General features: G+C 35.9%; 1 protein-coding gene and 1 long non-coding RNA gene across 2 annotated transcripts; one reads left to right on the top strand and one right to left on the bottom strand.

Annotated features, from left to right (window-relative positions):
- Nucleotides 1-1,029: 1,029 nt before the first annotated feature.
- On the top strand, nt 1,030-3,779 carry LOC141427575 (uncharacterized). The gene is made up of 3 exons (XR_012451334.1): nt 1,030-1,395; nt 1,549-2,483; nt 3,026-3,779. It is a non-coding gene; the product is annotated as an uncharacterized lncRNA (long non-coding RNA).
- A 16,405-nt stretch (nt 3,780-20,184) lies between these two features.
- Nucleotides 20,185-22,298, bottom strand: LOC141427208 (uncharacterized). The gene is made up of 3 exons (XM_074086434.1): nt 21,587-22,298; nt 20,738-21,302; nt 20,185-20,434 (listed from the first exon to the last, which is right to left on the bottom strand). Exons 1-3 carry the CDS (start codon nt 22,296-22,298, stop codon nt 20,185-20,187), a joined length of 1,527 nt encoding a protein of 508 aa, XP_073942535.1.
- Nucleotides 22,299-23,297: the final 999 nt, after the last annotated feature.

Below are 23,297 nucleotides of genomic sequence, written 5' to 3'. Positions count from 1 at the left end.
TGATTCGATTTTATAATTAATCAATAGCTTTTTTTACCGACTGCGAAGAAGGAGGGTTATTGTTTATCTGAATTCGTAACTTCAACGATTGCAATAAATCTAACCTAACCTAAACCTACCTTTTTACTTTATGATATATACCGAATAGAGAAAGGTTTTAATTGAAAACAAGAAGTTTGTAAATGTTACGCTTATTCCCTGCTGAATTCGTAACTTTAACAATTGCAATAAATCTAACTATGATGATGATTAACATCTTGGCGTGCATTCCGATGCTACGTTAAAACGCGAACAATAGATTGTTGGTTTGCTACCTGTTCTTGACTCTGTCATAAATTCTATAAGCCAGCTGCCTGATTTTGTTACCTTAATCGGTTTCCCACGCTATTTAAACACAGTATAGTCCAAAATTTGTTGTGCTTATTATCGTAAGTTCTTTGTTTGGACCCACAATATTTCTTCGCTGAATTCATAACTTTATGAATTAATAAGGCTAACCTAACCTTTGGGAGGAGGCCTGTGACCAGCAGTGGGACCTATATAGACTGAGATGATGATGATGATGATGATGATGAACCTAACCTAACCTACCTTTTTGTTCTATAACAGTTATATACTGAACAGTGAACGGTTTTAATTGAAGATAAGAAGTTTGTAAAATGTTACGTTTTGTAATGTCATTTGTAACAAATCGTTATCTTACCTGCGTAGGTAGGTACTCTATGCTTTGTGTTACATAAACAGTAAGTTATTTAAAATTACCCTTATATCAAACTATCTGCCGCCTTTTGTTATTTAATTACTTACTTCGTCCCTTTCATCAGCGTTTAAACTTGTGCAATAAGCTTACAGTTTCTTTAAAGCACAGGTTTGAACTTGCACCTATTTATGTATAAAAGGTATACAAGACATCTCCAAATACAGGTTTAAACTTGTAAAATCGGAATGTGTATAAAAACAAGACTAGACAGTCTCACACATATAATTCATCAACAAAAAAATCTTTAACTACTCGTATTACCTTTCAAGTACATACTCCATGCTTTGAGTTATATACTTGTTATATACGAAGTAAATGATTTTTGGCTTTCCTTGTATCAAACGATCCAACGTCTTTGTTATTTATTTACTTCGTTCCAGTAGGCTGACAGCTTTTTTAAAAACACGTTTCAACCTGTAGAAATTCTATATGGACAAAGGGTGCCCAAGTCATCTCCAAGCACTGGTTTAAACTTGTCGGATCAGACTGGGTATAAAAGCAGGTCAGGACCAATTCACTTCATATCGTCTCAGATAATTCATCAAATCAGATCCCCCACCCAAGTGATCCGCAGTGTAATTATATTCAGTGTTTGAAATTCGTAGTGTCAGTGTTTTGTTGCTGTAATAATGGATGTAAGTATGTAGTTTTTAGTGTTGTATTTGTACTTACTTGTCTAAATTTTTTTTTTATTGATTGTAATGTATAATCTTCAACCATTTTTGTGTTTAAGTACTGCGTAACTCAACTTTGAAGCACTGTTTAAAAATTTTTTTCTATTGTTATAGCTTTCTGAAGAAAACACCTTTAAACACTATTATTATCCGGAAACCCATATTGTACCGAGCGATGACGAAGAAGGCGTCCTTCCATTAAAAATAAAAAAAACAATTTCGAACAAGAGGCCTAGTAACAGCATACATGGCTTCTTCGAAAAGCGCAAGAAAAAAAAATGATCAAATATTCTTCAAGCGTGAGCCAAGCCACCGATGAGGGAATTGCTTTTATTAAATCCAATCAAGACGACGGAGCTTACGCATCGCACCTGATTAAAATAGAACTATATGATTGGGCGAAAATTAAGAACGTTCCCTCCTCAGAACAGTGGAAACATGCCGAAGTACGTATCAAGTACTACGCCCACTCCGACAATGATGACCATGTCGAAAAAACAAAAGATGTAATTTACAATATTACTAAGCATTTAGCGGCTAAAAGTGATTGTGTTAACTTTGTAATAGACAGTGAGAAATAAGTTCATTTTATGTTGTTATTCGGTTGTCTTAGTATAACCTTTTGTTTTTTATAACGCTCCTAAACGTGCATTATTGATTCTTTTGTTACATTTTACCAACTGCCTACAACACACAGTGTGGTTTAAATTGTTAGTCAGTTGAATCTTATCACTAGATGTTTAGACGCTATTATTGTATAAGAAAGGAAGAACGCTATGGGAAGGAGCGGGCGGAGCGTTCTGAACAAAGTCTCATTGTTGAAAAACGTATAGCAACCTTAACTACTTACCCGCGTTAGCAGGTAACTTTAGCAATGCAGACGACGGTATAAAAAGATTGAACCCTGCGTTAAGATCACACATTTATCAGCAATCTCCTATCATGGATACACAGAGCAGTTATTTCTTCGAACAACAACTCGACCAGATTGTTGAAGATCAAGATTTGTACGAGCTATGCGAGAAAGTCGAACAAGAATACTTCAAAACGTAAGTTACTATTTTTGTTGCTATAATTGTGCTATTTTAATGGTTTTAAAGTTATGACAAGATGAGCATCTTGTTGAAACATGTTTGTGTTAGTGGCAATAGGTAGGGGTTGGACTCTTGGGTATATAAGCAGAGTGCCTTGTCGATTCTGTTATTCGCAGTCGTTCTCCCGGTTACATTTTTACTAATTTCGTTTAAAATGAGTTTTAATTTGGATTTATCTCAAAACGAAATCGCAGGTTTAGATAAATTTGTAATTTTATCAAAATTTCATCAATTAATTCGAGTGTGGTTTATAAGAAATGTTTTACCAATATCATGTTTAGAAGATTCTGACATTATTCCTTACTTTACCCCGTGTAACGGACATCGATATAACATAAAAAGAGACGTATCCGATACATCAGATGAAATTGACGGAGTATTGCCGATGCAAGCATATTGCGCACAATGTAAAAAGGAAAAATAGTTAGTATTAAAACTTTGTAGTGTTTTGGTGTTTGTAATGATTTGCAATATTAATGGTTATTTTATTTTTACAGATCTTTGCAAGCTGGACAAGGAGGAGATTCAAAGAAAAGATCAGCATCATCGTCTACACTGACTGAGGAGCCTGTGATGAAGAAAATCAAGTTACAGCATAACCCGCCGGCCAGCTTCGCTTCAACATCAACGGCGTCGTCTTCAAATCAAAATGTAAGTACAGAAAATAATGATAAGATTGAATGTTCCGTATGTCACGTGTCAGCGCCGAGAAAATATTATTCCAGTCACTTAAAAAGTAAACTTCACAAAAACAACGTGTTAATTTGTAGCAATGAATTTACAAATGTTCAGCTAATAGAAAGCGCATTTGGGAACAGGATAGTTACTTACAGAATTTTATCCGATTGCATTGTTAACGAACCTCTAGAAACACCAGAACTGTTTTTGAAAAATGTCAAAGATAAAATATTTAAATTACTAGATCAATCCATTGAAGAACACTTTGTTGTAAAAGTAAATTTCATTCTTAATGCAGACTTTATACAGCAAACTAAGCAACTCAATAATACTTTTGACTTCCAAACGTTCAATTATGTTTTTTGCAAAGGAGATTCTAAAGAAATAATATTTTCATCAATTGCAATTGAAATTGCAAATAAAGTGATTAATTTTGAAAAAAAAGACAGTGGATGGAGTCTAACCAAATTAAAATATTTAGACATGAACGTAAATAAATTTGATCCATTACGTGGTTCATCTTACATAGACCTACCATTAGATATAAAAAACAAAAATGCCGTTATAAACGTACAAAACACCATGAGTGTTTTCGTTGGGCTGTATTATCTGGATTATTTAAACCTAATCACAATGCTAATAGGGTAACGTCATATATATCTCATAGAAATAAATTGAAATTTGATAATCTCTCTTTCCCAATTAGAATAACGGATATTCATAAATTTGAAGCAATGAATGATATAAGCATTAATGTCTTCGGTTTGGAGTATGATTTGGAAAGAAAACAAAACAAGGTAGTTGGTCCATTGCACTTAACTAAAAGTAGAAAAGCTACCCATTTAAACTTGTTATATATAAATGAAGGAACTAAAGGACATTACTGCTATATAAAAAGTCTTTCGCGATTAGTATCAAAACAAATGACAACATCAGAACATGCAATCTATATTTGTGATGGGTGTTTAATCTATTTCACTTCTCGTGAAAATTTGCAGAAACACCAGGATCATGATTGTTTCCATGTATGTACGAACTTACCCTCCGAAAACGATTATAAAAGAAACTGGTTTAATGAATTAGTTCCTTCTAGTGAAATATCGTTCAACAATTATGAGCGCAAATTAAGACTCCATTTGTAATATACGCGGATTTCGAAGCATTTTTAAAACCAATTGAAGCTTGTATTAACGACCCAAGTAAATCCTCAACAACTAATGTTCAGCAACATGAGGTGTATAGTTTTGGATATTACATTAAATGCTCCTATGATAACAGTTTATCTGTATATAGGACATACACGGGTGAAAATTGTGCCGAATCATTTATGAAATTAATTAAAAGAGATTTAGAGCATATTTGCAAAAAGAATACCTGTGTAAAATGTCCTTTACCATTAACAAAACAAAATGAAATAACCATTGTTCAAAGTAGCACGTGCCACATTTGTCAAAAAAATTTGAATGGTGAGTCGGTGATTTTTTATAACCATCATACCGGCGCTTTTGAGGGGGTTGTCCATTCATCTTGCTCTGAGAAATATCGAACCCCAAATTTTGTACCTGTGTTTTTACACAATTTAAGTAACTACGATGCTCATTTTATTGTACACGGACTGGGATTTGAAGAGGGTACCATAGAAATTATTCCACAAAATAAAGAGAAATATATCTCGTTTTCAAAGCTATTACATATTAATAATCGAACTATGAAATTAAAATTTCTTGATTCCTTGAAATTTATGAGTAGTAGTCTTGATAAATTAACCAAAAATTTATTACCCGAACAGTTTCGGGAACTTCAGTTAAATTTTCCGTGTGAACAAGACTCCAAACTTTTATTACGGAAAGGAGTATATCCATATGAATACATGACGTCTGTAGATTCATTAAAATTAACTAGTCTTCCTGATTACAATAATTTTTACAGTTCATTAAATGACAACAACATTTCAAAAGACGATTACCAACATGCCTGTGATGTGTGGAATCACTTTAAATGCCAAAACATGGGTGATTATTCAAACCTATACTTAAAAACAGACGTTTTATTATTAACAGACGTGTTTGAAAATTTTAGAAATGTTTGTATTGAAACATATGGATTGGACCCCGCTCATTATTACACAGCACCTGGATTAAGTTGGGATGCTATGTTAATGTATACTAAAATTAATTTAGAACTTCTAACGGATATTGACAAAGTTACTTTTATTGCGAATAATATAAGGGGTGGTATTTCTCAGTGCAGTAACAGACATGCAAAAGCTAATAACATATTTATGTCTGAATATGATCGTACATTGCCATCATCTTTCCTAATGTATCTAGATGCGAATAATCTTTACGGTTGGGCAATGTCACAATATCTTCCCACTGGTAAGTTTGAGTGGGTGGATGTTAATACAAACTTTAATGTCCCCGATGACGCTGAACATGGATACATTTTGGAAGTTGATTTAGAATATCCAAATAACTTACACGATTATCATTCCGATTTACCATTTTGCCCAGAAAATGTGTGCTTAGGTGATACTAAAGACAAAAAGCTGATTCCAAATCTATATAACAAAACGAATTATGTTATTCACTATAGAAACCTTAAACAATGCTTACAATCGGGGTTGCGTTTGCTTAAAATTCACAGAATTTTACAGTTTAAACAAAAGGCGTGGCTAAAACCTTACATAGATTTGAACACACATATGCGTTCTTTAGCCAGTTCAGACTTTGAAAAAGATTTCTTTAAACTAATGAACAATTCTGTATTTGGTAAGACTATGGAAAATGTAAATAAGAGAGTAAATGTTAAATTACTCAACCACTGGCAAAACCGCGGAAAAACTCAAGGCGTTCAGTCGTTAATAGCAAGACCTGAATTTCATAGTTTATCCATATTTTCTGAAAACTTGGTTGCAGTACAGTTGAAAAAAACAAAAGTTTTATACAACAAACCTATTTACTTAGGATTTTGTGTACTCGATTTGTCGAAAACTTTAATGTATGATTTTCACTACGGATTCATGAAAACCAAATATCAAGACAATCTCAAATTACTCTACACAGATACGGACAGCTTGGTATATCAAATATATACGGATAACTTTTACCTTGATATGAGATCAAGTTTAGAATCTTACTTTGATACCTCTGATTATCCTCCTGACAATAAATACGGGTTACCGTTAGTAAATAAAAAGCGTTTGGGTTTTTTTAAAGATGAAAATAATGGTAAAATTTTCAAAGAGTTTGTTGGACTTCGATCGAAAATGTATGCGATGGATGTGCAAAATGACATAATAGCGAAAGCTAAAGGAGTTAATAAATGTGTTACAAAAAAATTAAACATCACCGACTATAAAGAATGTTTATTCAAAAAAACAAATTTGATGTGTGAAATGTTTCGCTTTAGATCTATAAAACATGTAATATTTACGCAAAAAATAAATAAAATATCTTTATCGTACAGCGATACGAAACGTTACTTATTAGAAAATTCCACTGACACGCTGGCTTGGGGTCACTATAGAATAAGGAACATTCAGTCTTAGTATTATTTTCTGTACTTTTTATGTGTATATATATATGCCTTAATTACTGATTAATTAAATGTACGTTTATGGAAAGATAAGTTTTTTGTAATATTTGTGTATGCACTAGTGGATAAGACAACAGATGTACTTATGTAATTTATGTGTGTGTGTGTGTGTGTGTTTTTAATTTACTTGGTTATGTCAGCTTTCACAGTTAAGATAATTGTAATTGTATATTCTGTTTTGAAAAAATGACTTTCTGCCAAGTTTCTTGCGACGCATTCTTCTTGGCAATGATGGTCTTTCCGAATGCGTTGGTAGTATAAAAAAAATACATGTAAAAGAGCCCGTTGCGGTCTACTTAAAGAATAAACGTTTTGATTTTTATTTTTTTATTTTATTTTAATTTACGTTTAATTTTTTTATTCAATAAAATATATAAACTTGTCAATGCTTTCACATCTACCATTTGTGAACTTGAACTTTTGAATTCAGCACGTCTTTCTAGCATAACAAAATATATAATGATTCACTTTTGTCACCCTTTCACGGCCATTGTAGCCGGTCCAAGTGGATGTGGAAAATCAAAATTTGTCACAGACTTTTTAAATAATTGCAAAGTATTATGCGATGTAAATTTTTCAGAAGTAATATGGTGTTATGATGAAATGCAGCCTTTGTACAACCTAGAAAATGTAAATTATAGTCAAGGAATACCTGATATCAGCATGTTTGATGGCAAGCAACCTAACTTCTTATAATCGACGATTTGATGAGAGAGGCGGATGGACGGATCGTTGACATTTTCACGAAAGGTAGCCACCATAGAAACTTAAGTGTGTTTTACATCACACAAAATATATTTCATCAAGGAAAAGGTCAACGTGACATCTCGCTAAACACAAGTTACATTATATATTTTAAAAATCCTAGAGATAAAACTCAAATACGCCACTTGTCCGACAAGTTTACCCGGAAAATTCGAAATTCGTAGATGAAGCCTACAAAGATTCCACTAAAGATGCCCATGGTTACCTCATGATTGATCTTAAACAAAATACAGATGACTTATGTCGTTTTAAAAACTAAAATATTTCCCTTTGATAAATATTGCACGGTATATATACCTAAAAAAGGGTTTAAATATAACAAGAATCAACAGGTTTTGGTCAGTTCCAAATGATTCACTCACGTGTAAGCACACATAAACATTTACTAGAAGCGCTACAAGTACTCAAACCAAAATATCGCACGGCTTTGCTTAAAGCTTGTGACGATGATGAAATCAATATTATATGTGAGTGTATTTATAACGTTTTGAAAGGAAAAGTTCCGTTGGAGAAAAAAGATCGATCAAAATTAAATAAACATAAAAACATATTAAGAAAATTAGTTTCAAAGGGAAAACATAAACTTAGAAAAACCATCATCATTCAAAAAGGTGGTGCATTTCTGCCTGTTATATTAGGTGCGGTTTTAAGTGTTCTAATAAATTCTTTAACATAATCAAGATGGAGAATACGAAAAAAATGCTATTAGTGGAACAAGATTTCATTGAAAGACTCAAACACAGCGAGAATCTATCTGAAAACTCATCATCACGTCTAGATGGCGAGATGCAAAAAATACTTAAAAGTAAAATGGACGATCGCGAAAAATGGACATTATATTCCCAAGCACTACAACGATTTTTACATTTTACTGAAGCAGATCGAAAACCTTTGACAATACCAATAGTTATGGATGGAGTTGATCACTTCAACACTGATAATAAAGATTTATATTCGAAGCAAGTAAAAAAGGAGGAAAATGTAAATAATGACTCAGTTGCAAATTCAACTTTATCGGAACATAATGTCGCTTCCACGCCACCACCTGACACATCAAATCAACATTATCCTTTGGAGTTTACCCCATCTCATATCATAGAGGGAGTACCGAACTCTTATAAAAAAAAAACGCAAATTTTAATGCAGAATATTGGAAATAATAAAAAAAAAATTTGGTGGAAACCTGGAGGGGAAGTTGTTTTAAACAACCGCACTATCCCAGATACCAATATTGTTGATCTGGTGAACGACGCGATAAGACCTCTAAAGCGCACAAAACCAAAAGGTTGGGAAGAATTTGCCTTAGTTTTAAAAGAAATAAGTGTACCTATATCTTGTATAGGTAACCCTACTAACTCAGAATTCCATAAAGAAAGTTAATATCGAGAGAGAAATCAACGAAACTCGTACACCACCTTCATCTATAAATACAAGAGATTCATCATTTAAAGTGAAAAACACATCGACGCCTATTTCTGGCAGAACACGACGTAAAGTGTCAAAGAAAAAATTAGATTGGGAAAAATGGACTCCCTATTAGATATTGATAGGATTTACTATGATGTGTCGAATCCAGCCGGATACAGCAGCATTGATAAGTTAGCGAAGGTAATGAAAGGTAAAATGAATAAAAAGGAAGTAAAAAAATGGTTGCAATCTCAGGAAACATATACACTACATAAACCTGTTTATAGACGGTTTACTAGAAATAGATACATCCTATCTAACTATAATGAACTCTGGCAAGCTGATTTAAGTGATATGCGTACTTATACTCAATATAATGATGGGTACAAATATATTCTTTGTGTTATTGACGTGTTTAGTAAGTATGCTTTTGCCAGACCTATGAAAAAGAAGGACTCAGACACAGTAAAAAAATGTTTTGAAGATATATTTACTGAAGCTAGAGCGACTCCGCGTCACATTCAGTCTGATAAAGGTACTGAGTTTGTTTCTAGAGAGGTAAGAAAGTATTTTGAAAGTAAAAACATAAACTACTATACGACAAATAATCCTGACATAAAGGCAAGCATTGTAGAACGATTTCAAAGAACATTAAAAATGAAAATGTGGCGCTATTTACCCATAAAAATACTTATAAATACATCAATATTTTACAAGACCTCCTTTATTCATACAATCACAGTTACCATTCAAGTATTAAAATGTGTCCAGTAGATGTTAATTTTATAATATTATGACTGTTGTGGACTAATCTATACGATAGACCAAGAAATAGACTAAAAACAATTACCAATACTAGTTTAAAAGTTGGTGATCATGTAAGAATAACGAAATACAAACACATATTTCAGAAAGGTTATGAGTCCAATTGGAGTGACGAAATCGTNAGAAGGTTATGAGTCAATTGGAGTGACGGAAAACTTCGTTATAGAAATCAATCAATGACAGGTCACTTACCTTGTCTATACCTAAAGGACTTACAGAAATGAACCAATCACTGGCACTTTTTATTCTAAAGAGTTACAGAAAGTTATTTATAACCCACCATCACGTATAAAATAGATAAAATAATACGTTCAAGACGAGTTGGTAACAGAAAGGAGTTGTTTGTGAAGTGGAAGGTTATCCGAATAAATTTAATAGTTGATATCTGCGTCGAGTTTAGAAGAAATATGAGTGATGATAGCTTTTTTTTAACTTTGCTTAAGCAACAGTTCAGTACTATATTCCACCCCGAAAATACAACAGCCAACTTTCTAACAAAACTACCAAAGACAGTAAAATTAGATGGGGAATGGGTAGTTAGGATTAGTGGAGTTTCCATTACCCATGTTCTATGTACACGTTCAAGAACATGAAAACGTAGATGTAAAAAAGAAAGCACATTAGCAAACGAAAAAAAGCCTGTTCCGTTGAATATAAATCATATATTCCGCTACGACATACGATGATATTGATCACTTTTTTGTCCGCTTTTAATGAAAACTCATTATTGAAGAAAAAGTGAAGTTTAGTTATGACGGAATATCGAAAGTTATTAAGGTCACTTCTTTACATAAAGACATCATTTCTGTACGTGCAACACCAATACTAAACCTTCAGCTAGGTTTTAAACCGAATACGAACCTTATTCAAACTCAACTTGGAAAGTATCCTGCTAATTTATTTTGGGACTACCATCGCAATTGTTTATATATTCAGATATCGTTCAACCTCAAGTGGTAGGGGATGTCATGACATCGTTAGTAAGAATAATACCACTTGATCCAACAAAATACATTTATGGAGCATATAAATGCATAGCTTTTCTCCTGCACATTACATACCTGTTTTGCGTAGAGAGTTTGATACTATTGAAATGATATAAGAACGCATACGGGGGGAAAAGTTCCATTCCAGTTTGGAACTTCGTGCGTGAAGCTACATTTTCAACGAATAAAATGAGTCATAGACGAGGAAATATTCTCTGTCCATACCAACATTATTATTCTCATCAAGCTGGTTCGGGAGTAGGAATTGTGTACAAAGGTGTTCCTCACCAGCGAGGACATGGTATAGGTAGTTTTTTGGGAGGGCTTTTTAGATCTGTATTTCCTCTATTATCTAGTGGTTTTAAAACGGTTGGCAAAGAAGCATTAAATGCAGGTGTTGGTCTATTGTCTGACATGGTGAATTCGAACCCTATGAATGAATCCATTAAGTCTCGTTTTAGAAATGCAAGCGCTAATTTAAAAAGAAAAGCTGATGAAAAAATCGATTCTTTAATGTCAGGGTCTGGGTATAAAATGAGGCGAGAAAGACGAAAGCGCACCATTGCACCAAAAGCATTGCGAGGGAAAGGAAGAAAAAAGAATAAAAATAAAATAAATAATAGCGATATTTTTTCTAACTAAACCATGTCATTTTTACATAATCAGTCGTGTGAATGCGCTAAGTCAGAGTTAGATTTGTTTGCTCTTCCATCAACGCAAACAAGTATAGAAAATGGCCAGTGGATACATTATAAACCTATTTCTTCTTTAACTGATGACGGTCCTATTGAATTTCAAGTTCCAGGATCGGGTGATGATTACATTGACCTATCTCACACTTTACTCCATGTCAAAGTCAAAGTATTGAATCAAGATGGTACTAACTTGAAATCAGCTGAAACTCATGTTGCACCGGTGAATAATTGGTTACATTCACTTTTTAACCAATTGGATGTATATTTAAACCAAAAACTGGTATCACCACCTAATAATACATATGCGTACCGTGCATATATGGAAACTCTACTAAATTATGGACCGGCAGCAAAAGAGTCTCATCTTACATGTGGACTATGGTACGAAGACACTGCGAGTCATATGGATGCAACTGATACAAATAACAAAGGGTGGGTTAAAAGAGAAGGATTTATTAAAGATAGTAAGGAAGTTGAAATGATGGGCCACTTACACGGTGATATTTTTAATCAAGAAAAGTTTTTATTAAATGGCGTTGAAATCCGCGTCAAATTAGTACGATCAAAAGAGTCGTTTAATCTCATGTGCAGTCAAGATAAGAAACTTAAAGTTCGAATTACGGATGCTAGTTTAATAATCAGGAGAACGAAAATTAATCCGAGTGTTTTACTTGCACATCAAAAAGTTTTAGATTCAACGACAGCAAAATATCCATCACAAGAGCGGAAGTCAAAGTACTTACAATACCATCAGGGGTACAAGGCAAAACGCTTGATAATATATTTCTCGGTCAAGTTCCAAAAGATGTATCGTGGGTTTTGTTGATAACACCGCATTTAATGGTAATTTAAAGCATAATCCTTTTAACTTCCACCACCACAATATGAACTTATTCAGTTTGTATGTTGACGGTCATCAAATTCCTTCGAAACATTACAACCATCTTTCAGTAATGGTTTAATGGTATCTACATATCACACGTTGTTTTCCGGAACTGGTATTCATTTTCTTAATGAAGGAAACTCAATAACTAGAGATGCTTATGGAAATGGATATTGTTTGCTGTGTTTTGATTTAACACCTGATTTATCGGCGAGTTCTACTTCACACTGGAATCTTGTTAGACATGGCAGTGTGAGGTTAGAAGTTCGATTTGAAAGTGCTTTAACTACAACTGTTAATTGTATCGTTTATGCAGAGTTCGATAATATCATTGAAATAAATAAACACCGTGATGTAAGCGTAGATTATAATAGTTAAATGGAATATATATAAACATAGGTTTATAAAACGTTATGTCACTAGTTCCTGGACCTCAGTAAAGAATTCATCAGTAAATAGAATAATGGATACTGAAGAATTGCAATTATGTATGAAAAAAATTTCTCCCACGATTCAATCAAACGTTTTCCCAGCTAACAGGATTCCTATTTTTTGTAAATCTTCCGGTTTATATCATAAGCAATTTGGATCCTGACTCAAAACCTGGCTCTCACTGGATAGCAATTCATATTGATATTAATGGTAATGGTGAATACTTTGATTCATTTGGTAGAAAGCCTTCAGGTTATCATAAGCTGTTTTTAAAAAGAAATGCAAAGAAATGGTTTTATAATCATGTGTCGATTCAAAATAATTTTACTTCGGTTTGTGGTGAATACTGTTTAGTTTATATATATTTTAAGTTTAAAGTAAAACGATGTTTGACTTTTTAAGTTTATTTTTTGAAAATACCTTATGTAATGATTTTATTGTAAGAAATATGTTCAGATCAATTTTTTCGAAATAAATTAAAATTTCAGCAAAATATGTCTTTTTTTTCATAATGCATATTAAACACACTTACACATAGGATAAAAATTAAAAATGCAAGAGACCAATCAAAACAATTTATTGAAATATAAATTAAAAAAAAAACTTAGTTTTAATACTATACTTGCACATCACACATGTTAAGACATAAACAAATTTATTCGATTTTTTTTTTTTTTACTTCCACCGTCTTTTTCCCAGTCATAATTTATGACAAAGTACAGGTTCATATGCATCTTCACACATAGGCACCGTCTCGATATTGTCAATAGCTATGTCCTCTTCATCTTTCCACTCTATCAACAGAGGGTTACCGGTATAAGTTAAATATTGCGGCTGCGAAGCTAGTGAATATCCATTTGATTGATGACAAATTACAGGTTCATAAGCATCTTCACGCATATGCATCACCTCTATATTGACAATTTCTATGTCCTCTTCATTTTGCCACTCTATCAAAAGAGGGTTACCGGAACAAGATAAATATTGCGGCTGCGAAGCTGGTGAATATCCATTTGATTGATGACAAATTACAGGTTCATATGCATCTTCACGCATAGGCATCACCTCTATATTATTGTCATTTTCTATGTCCTCTTCATCTTGCCACTCTATCAAAAGAGGATTACCGGAACAAGTTAAATACTGCGGCTGCGAAGCTGGTGAATATCCATTTGATTGATGACAAATTACAGGTTCATATGCATCTTCACGCATAGGCACCATCTCTATATTGTCAATTTCTATGTCCTCTTCATCTTCCCACAGAGGGTTACCGGAACAGGTTAAATATTGCGGCTGCGAAGCTGGTGAATATCCATTTGATTTTTGGAGCTGCATCTCGATGTCTTTACAGCGTTGATAAAGTTCTTCATCGTAATGTGAATTTTGTAGATCCATATTGTAGGTCGACTTTAACGGCTGTGGTTAGTGATGGAGTATGGTTCGTTTTGCTTTACTTATATAGGCCAAAAATCATTTGGCTTGAGGTGGGGATGGTTTGATGTGGGTGGAGTTGAAATTAAGTTATGGTATCTTTTAGACAGTTGGTAAAATGTAACAAAAGAATCAATAATGCACGTTTAGGAGCGTTATAAAAAACAAAAGTTATACTAAGACAACCGAATAACAACATAAAATGAACTTATTTCTCACTGTCTATTACAAAGTTAACACAATCACTTTTAGCCGCTAAATGCTTAGTAATATTGTAAATTACATCTTTTGTTTTTTCGACATGGTCATCATTGTCGGAGTGGGCGTAGTACTTGATACGTACTTCGGCATGTTTCCACTGTTCTGAGGAGGGAACGTTCTTAATTTTCGCCCAATCATATAGTTCTATTTTAATCAGGTGCGATGCGTAAGCTCCGTCGTCTTGATTGGATTTAATAAAAGCAATTCCCTCATCGGTGGCTTGGCTCACGCTTGAAGAATATTTGATCATTTTTTTTTTCTTGCGCTTTTCGAAGAAGCCATGTATGCTGTTACTAGGCCTCTTGTTCGAAATTGTTTTTTTATTTTTAATGGAAGGACGCCTTCTTCGTCATCGCTCGGTACAATATGGGTTTCCGGATAATAATAGTGTTTAAAGGTGTTTTCTTCAGAAAGCTATAACAATAGAAAAAATATTTAAACAGTGCTTCAAAGTTGAGTTACGCAGTACTTAAACACAAAAATGGTTGAAGATTATACCTATTACAATCAATAAAAAAAATTTAGACAAGTAAGTACAAATACAACACTAAAAACTACATACTTACATCCATTATTACAGCAACAAAACACTGACACTACGAATTTCAAACACTGAATATAATTACACTGCGGATCACTTGGGTGGGGGATCTGATTTGATGAATTATCTGAGACGATATGAAGTGAATTGGTCCTGACCTGCTTTTATACCCAGTCTGATCCGACAAGTTTAAACCAGTGCTTGGAGATGACTTGGGCACCCTTTGTCCATATAGAATTTCTACAGGTTGAAACGTGTTTTTAAAAAAGCTGTCAGCCTACTGGAACGAAGTAAATAAATAACAAAGACGTTGGATCGTTTGATACAAGGAAAGCCAAAAATCATTTACTTCGTATATAACAAGTATATAACTCAAAGCATGGAGTATGTACTTGAAAGGTAATACGAGTAGTTAAAGATTTTTTGTTGATGAATTATATGTGTGAGACTGTCTAGTCTTGTTTTTATACACATTCCGATTTTACAAGTTTAAACCTGTATTTGGAGATGTCTTGTATACCTTTTATACATAAATAGGTGCAAGTTCAAACCTGTGCTTTAAAGAAACTGTAAGCTTATTGCACAAGTTTAAACGCTGATGAAAGGGACGAAGTAAGTAATTAAATAACAAAAGGCGGCAGATAGTTTGATATAAGGGTAATTTTAAATAACTTACTGTTTATGTAACACAAAGCATAGAGTACCTACCTACGCAGGTAAGATAACGATTTGTTACAAATGACATTACAAAACGTAACATTTTACAAACTTCTTATCTTCAATTAAAACCGTTCACTGTTCAGTATATAACTGTTATAGAACAAAAAGGTAGGTTAGGTTAGGTTCATCATCATCATCATCATCATCTCAGTCTATATAGGTCCCACTGCTGGTCACAGGCCTCCTCCCAAAGGTTAGGTTAGCCTTATTAATTCATAAAGTTATGAATTCAGCGAAGAAATATTGTGGGTCCAAACAAAGAACTTACGATAATAAGCACAACAAATTTTGGACTATACTGTGTTTAAATAGCGTGGGAACCGATTAAGGTAACAAAATCAGGCAGCTGGCTTATAGAATTTATGACAGAGTCAAGAACAGGTAGCAAACCAACAATCTATTGTTCGCGTTTTAACGTAGCATCGGAATGCACGCCAAGATGTTAATCATCATCATAGTTAGATTTATTGCAATTGTTAAAGTTACGAATTCAGCAGGGAATAAGCGTAACATTTACAAACTTCTTGTTTTCAATTAAAACCTTTCTCTATTCGGTATATATTATAAAGTAAAAAGGTAGGTTTAGGTTAGGTTAGATTTATTGCAATCGTTGAAGTTACGAATTCAGATAAACAATAACCCTCCTTCTTCGCAGTCGGTAAAAAAAGCTATTGATTAATTATAAAATCGAATCAGGTCAGAATCAAAATACATTATCTCCCTTGTTGCGCATTGCACAGGTCGGTTAATAAAGCCTGTATAAATTGCATCAACTCCGTAGCGTCCGAGCGCAGGTAGCATTTTTTTCTTTTGCAGGTGGCAATCGATCAAAAAGGGATCAAGCTTTTTATGTGTTGGCGCCGCGACGTTGCTCTTGTGTTAGAAATACAGTAATATATATAGGAAGGAGTGGGTGGAGCTTTCTGAAACCTCGTCCAATGGCTCCAAGTGGGGTGTTGCGGTTTTTTTGATACCAAACTTTTTTTTTTTTTTTTTTTTTTTTAGTTTTCCACGCCCCCAAGTTCGCCATTTTGACCGGTTCAAAAAAAAGTGATGGGGAACCGGCGAATCCCTACTACTCATGTATGTTATAAGAAAGTTCAGAAGGCGGCTAACCAGGCGGGAGTCGGGGCGCGTTGGTAGGCGCGTGGCAAGTAAGGTGGTTGTGTACGACTGGCGTCCGTTGGCCGCGGGCCCCGCGTGGTTAGCTAAAATGCTGATCACACAATATGTGGCAGGGGTGTCGCCACAAAACTATTAATTTTTGTTCAAAGATAGAGACACGAATATGGGAATTCGTAACATAGCCAACAAATGCGAAATTACTGTACAAAGAAATTAGATTTCTAAGGTGATCTAACTACATAGTTATACTCGGTTTGCAGGTGGTAGGACATTGTGCAAGGTCCGCCCGGATTGCTACCACCATCTTGCTCGCTAATCCTGCCGTGTTTGCACTGTTGCGTTTCGGCGTAGGGAGAAAGATAGCCAGTGGCACTTGAGGTATCCCATCTTAGGTCTCTAGGTTGGCAACGCATCTGCAATCCCCCTGGTATTGCAGGTGTCTATGGGCGGTGGTAATCTCTTACCATCAGGAGACCTACTTGCTCGTGTGCCATCCAGTCGAATAAAAAAAAAGGTATTTAACTAAATTTTAACAAACTTCAGTTGCCAGATTTGGTACATTCATTTTACTTATCATATCATATCATTGTAATACTAACTAAACTAGTGTATTTCAATATCGAAATGTAAATGTTTAGATAGTTTAATGGGGGAATTTAAACATTTAGGACACCAATTGACATTGTTTTGTTTACGTTTTGTTAAATACCTATCTAAACACTATGCTGAGCTAGGACCGTTTTGCGTCTTCGCAAAAACTTGCTTTTATTTATTTTTTGTCATAACTTGTAATTGTGTACTATAAAACTGTTTTTGCGAATAGCCAATAAAGTATTCTTATTCTAATTCAAACCAAGTATAGTATGATGATAGTTTCACCGACGCCGGCGCCGGCGCCCGCAGGCTACGCTATCCACGTCGATAAGAGCTAAGTATAATGCATAGAGTAGAGAGATTGAACGAATGTGACATAGGTAAAGGTTTGAAAGTTGTATGGATTACAATTATAAGGTAAAATAATAATTTAGTAGGTACAGTAAATCGAGAATTTTCGATCAAATTTTCACATTAAGTAGTATCTACATATTTATTTGTAACAACAGTAAAACTTTATGATATAAACTCGGGTTTTGTTCCGTGTATCTTCATTTTAGAGAAGCTCTATATTTCGGCAAAGTTGAGATGACTGAGAGAATCAAGGTACGGGGAACAAATGCCGAATTTCAATTATAAAATTAGTAACCCATTGAACAGTAAAATTTCTAAAACAAAATGTTCTACAAATAACCTCTTAAATCGAAACAAGAAACTAAGTAACTATGTATATATTTTTTATTGAGAACATCAAACAACCACGTGCAATTGAGATGATAGAAATACTTAATTAATTCAATGAATAATTTTGATTACATTTTATTGAATAAAATACTAGTGTGAAGTTACTTTTTATACATGGATTCTTTAAACCTCTTTTTTCTCAATTTTGATATCCTTTTTCAGTGTACACCATAATCTGTAACATAATAATATAAGGGAGTAATTAATGTCATTGTAGTCATTAACTAGTCTAGTTACTATAAGATAATTTATCTAGCCACAAAAAATAAATTCAGACTATGGCTAATAGGTAAATTCATTAGGTAAATTTTGTCACGTTTGACTCCAATTGAATTTTTTTTTTGAGATGGATATATATATATGTAGTTGGTATTCATAAGTTGTATGCCTTTTTAGGTTCCGTATTTAAACTAAACAGCGATTTGTCACCATCTCACTTGATGGTAAGTGCAAATTAGAACAATGTCTTGTTCACTGATTTAGCATCTGATTCATATAGTAAAGTGTGGTAATGGAATTAATGTTTCAAGTAAGCAAGTTCTTTATGATGTAGGCTGGAGTTACCTGAGTGTGCAGAAGTAGAAGATCTCGATGAGGCTGAGGAAGGAGAAGCCGAGGAAGAGCCCGAGCAGCCCGCCGCAGTTGGCCAGGAAGTCCGTCAGCCCGAACAGCTCCGAGCGACGCATTGACACGAACTGGGCTCCTTAAAGTACATCTCTACCTTCGAGATGTTGTATCTAAAATATTAACTAACGTTATTATTATTGCTCTTACTCAGGATGCTGCCAGTAAAGGGATTAAGTTCAAGTTCAAATGTATTTATTAAAATGAACAGTCTATTAACTCTCTTAGTTTTAATACAATTAATTGTTGACATTCGAGTCTGTCGTACATCAGTTGAGAGTGTGTGTGGCGTGCATTAGAAGAGACCTACACTCAGCATTGGGTGGTGAAAGGTTGAAAAAGAAGAGAAGAACAATCTGTCGTTCTTTCTTTATAAATTAATCTACTAAATTTAATTCTTTAAGAAAATATTACAGACTGAAGCGGGCAGTAAACTTTAGTTCAGGGGGGCTACTACAAAGTTCGTACTGTCCCTCTCACTCACATATTAAATAATATTAGCGTGAATTTTGCACTTCATAGTATAGGGTCTGGAATGGCGACCGCAAATGGAATGAAGCTGGATGGGGGCAATTGAAGACCGCCCGTTGTGAAACTTTTTGAGGCAAGTGTTTGTCCAGCAGTGGACGTCTTTCAGCTGATATGATGTGTTCATGTGCTTATTTTATTTATAATTACCTACGTACTTACTCGTATCGTTTCTTTATCAATATGTATAGACGAAATGACTACCTACAACTTGCATGTTCTTGTTACACAGAACATGAAATTGCAGTACTAGTAATAAAGTAATGAGAGAAAAAAATATTGAAGGTCCAGTGGTGGTGTAGCGGTATAGCACGTGGCACGGAATGCGAGGATCTGGTCTCTTTTTCTGGTTTTTCTGTGGATCTATGTTTCAGTTTGTATTTTCGATGTGGGTTTTACGGGATGACCGTAAAAGTAACAAAATTTGGACTTGAAATAAAAAATACAAAAAGATTCCAAAGACCAGTCTTGCATTGCATATAATTCAATGATTTTTTTTATTCGACTGGATGGCAAACGAGCAAGTGGGTCTCCTGATGGTAAGAGATCACCACCGCCCATAAACATCTGCAACACCTGGGGCATTGCAGACGCGTTGCCAATCTAGAGGCCTAAAAGATGGGATACCTAAAGTGCCAGTAACTTCACCGGCTGTCTTACTCTCCACGCCGAAACACAACAGTGCAAGCACTGCTGCTTCACGGCAGGATTAGTGAGCAAGATGGTGGTAGCAATCCGGGCGGACCTTGCACAACGTCCTACACCTGCTGACTTATTTAAGCTTAACTTTTTCTCTCTTCTTAGTCGGACACTCTTGTCAGAGTGGTCGTGGTTGCGCAGACGAGGTACATGAAAAGATGTTCGGTGGGTCGCAGACCCTTTCGAGGACAGCCCTCTTAGCGATGTGCTTCCATTTCTGCCGGTTAGAGGCGTTGCGAGTACACTGGACCATGGTGGACTCAGTAGCTTTTTTAATCAGGTCAGTCCAGCGAGTTGGTGATCGGCCGCGTGCCCTCCTGCCTTCCACCTGCCCCTGAACCACCAATCTCTCCATTGAATTCTCATTTCTGGAGATGTGACCAAAGAACTTCAGTATTCGTAATTGCACAGTCGACGAAAGCCGGTCTTTAATATGAAGCTCTTTGAGGATAGAAAGATTGGTGCGAAATGCCGTCCACGGGATCTTTAAGAGACGCCTCCAGCACCACATCTCCAATGCGTCAATTTTACGGCGATCCTGCAGTCTCAGAGACCAAGTTTCGGCTCCATAGAGAAAGATCGGAAAAACCAGACATTTCATCAATCTGACCTTCGTCTTCTTGGTAACTCTTCTGTCCCTCCAAATCTTTCTCAGGCGTTCTACTGCTGACCTGGTAATGGCGCACCGCCGTCTGATCTCGTCGCTACATCCTCCAGTGCTGGAGATAGTAGAGCCGAGGTATATATAGCTCTGTACAACTTCGCAGTTAGCTATGCTTTGTACGTTAGTTCTAATTTGTTCAGCTCGGTCTACTATCATCATCTTCGTTTTTTCGCGATTGATAGATAGTCCAAATTTGAGGCTTGTAGTCTCGAGACGAGTCAGAAGGTTCTCCATGTCTTCTTTAGTCTGTGCGAGAAGGGTTGTATCATCAGCATATCTTAAGTTATTTATCACACGTCCCCCAACCGATATACCTCTATCCCATTCTTCCAAGACAATGCGCATGATGTACTCCGTGTAGGTGTTGAAAAGTAAGGGCGACAAAATGCATCCTTGTCGCACACCGGCCTCAGTCTTAAAATTTTCAGAAAGGGTACCATCCACTCGTACCGCGGCCGTGCCGCTTTCATACAGCCTCCTCAAAAGGACTATTAGATGTGGCGGTACGCCCATTTCCGCCAGAATCCTCCAGAGTTGTGCCCATATGACCGTGTCAAATGCTTTGCGAAAGTCTACAAAGCAAATGTAAAGGGTTGAGTTAAACTCTCTGGCCTTCTCAATAATCTGACGCAATATAAGAATTTGTTCGCGAGTGCCTCTTCCCTTCACGAAACCGGCTTGCTCAGGCGCAATCTGTCTTGAGAGGTAGGCCGACAGTCTTGTATTGATTATGTGGAGCATCACCTTACTTGCATGCGATATCAAGGATATGAGTCTGTAATTGTTGCACTTCTTGGTAGACCCCTTTTATGCAGCGGAATAAAAATGGATTGCGACCAGTCGTCAGGCCATATGCCAGTCTCCCATATTTTATTGCAGATGGTAAACAAGACATCAACTCCAGATTCTCCCATCGCCTTGAAGACTTCGATTGGGATTTCATCACATCCCATGGCTTTATTGCATTTGAGATGCTTAATTGCCGCTCGCACCTCATCCCGCATGATGTTGGGCTCACGGTCAAGTATTTGGCGAGGAGAACACGTGAAGCTTGGGACACCGTTGCTGAAGAATAGTGATTTGCAGTATTCTTTCCATACATTTACAATGTCCTTGATCTCCGTAACCGTAGTTCCAACGGAGTCCTCAATAGCCCACGTCTTGGGTTTAAATTGGCGTGTAATGTATCGCACCTTATCATGGAGGTCCTTAGTTTGATAATTATCAGAATGCTGTTCCAATTCATCACATATCTTCCCCAGGTGGTTATTGCGGTCACGTCGGCAAGCAGTTTGTATGATAGCTGACCTGGCATTTAGCTCAGTAATGCTAGCGCCACTGGCTTTGAGTTTCCTGCGATCTTCCACCAAGTGCCAGGTGTCTTCAGTCATCCAATGCTGTCTCTTTGCTACACTGCTTTTTGGCTGTGATTCCACAACTGCATCTTCAATATACTTCTTTGCTGCAATCCACATGGAGTTTGAGCTGTCGCTCCCATAATCCGCTCGCCATGCAACATGTCTGCCCTCAATCGAGGTGGCTAAAGATTTTGGGTCTTTCACTTCCATTCTTCTAGATGTTTTAACTTGTCTTGGTCTTTGCAGTTTCAGTCGCAGATTTCCAATAAGCAGTTGATGATCGGAATGACAATCAGCACCGGGCATAGTATGTGTGTTGGTTATTGAGCTTCTCCATCTAGATCTTACTAATATATAATCTATTTGATTGCGATAGTTGCCGTCAGGGGAGGTCCAGGTATATTGGCGTCTAGGATGGTGTTTGAACATCGTATTCATTATAGCCATGTTGTTGTCCGCAGCGAACTCTATAAGGCGCTCGCCTCTGGGATTACGAACCCCATGGCCATAGTTTCCAACAATATCACGAATGCCTGTATCCATAGTGGTGTTTCCTACCTTTGCGTTAAAGTCGCCAATAATGAGTACTAACTCTCTTTTAGGTATATTAGCTACTGAAGACTCTAGTTGACAATAGAAGTCTTCTATTTCCTCATCCTTGGCGGAACTTGTAGGAGCATAGATTTGAATAACATTGAGTGGGGTCGGTGATGCGCTAAGTTTAATGGAGATGATTCTGTCATTAATCGGATGGTAACCAAGCACCGAGTTTTTCCATGATTTAGGGATCGCAATAGCCACTCCCGAAAAGCTACTCTTATCATTGCCGGAGAAATAGAAAGTGTGCTTCCCTGAGTCAAAGTGGCCGCTATCCTTCCAATGTGTCTCACTGATTCCGGTAATGGTGAGCTTGCATCGCTCAAGTTCTCTTTCTAAAATATGAAGCTTTCCAACGCCAAGCAGTCCTCGCACATTCCACGTACCGATGCGATGCTCTCTTCTAAGGTTGACGTTTCTATTTCCAGTAGCATTTTTTCCATAAGATGCCTGGTTACTCGCATCCTGATGGCCGGTAACCCATTTCACACCCTCAGCCCCGGAAAGCCCAGGGCGCCGGTCGCTACGCGGGTCGCTAGGCGGTCTTACATTATCTTTATGCATACTTATCATCATTGCAACTCTCATGGGATGAATAATGTAGTAGGTTCC

Source organism: Choristoneura fumiferana, chromosome 4, assembly GCF_025370935.1.
Source record: "Choristoneura fumiferana chromosome 4, NRCan_CFum_1, whole genome shotgun sequence".
NCBI lineage: Eukaryota > Metazoa > Arthropoda > Insecta > Lepidoptera > Tortricidae > Choristoneura > Choristoneura fumiferana.
Note: the sequence above shows the minus strand (reverse complement) of the source record. Positions and strands in the feature narration are given on the sequence as shown.

Coding starts and splice junctions, on each gene's coding strand:
- LOC141427208 (XM_074086434.1), bottom strand. CDS start 22,298: ATGGAAGTGAAAGACCCAAAATCTTTAGCCACCTCGATTGAGGGCAGA. Junction 21,303..21,586: donor CAATAAAATATGGGAGACTG/GCATATGGCCTG, acceptor TTTGCTTTGTAG/ACTTTCGCAAAGCATTTGAC. Junction 20,435..20,737: donor CGGCGGTGCGCCATTACCAG/GTCAGCAGTAGA, acceptor TCACATCTCCAG/AAATGAGAATTCAATGGAGA.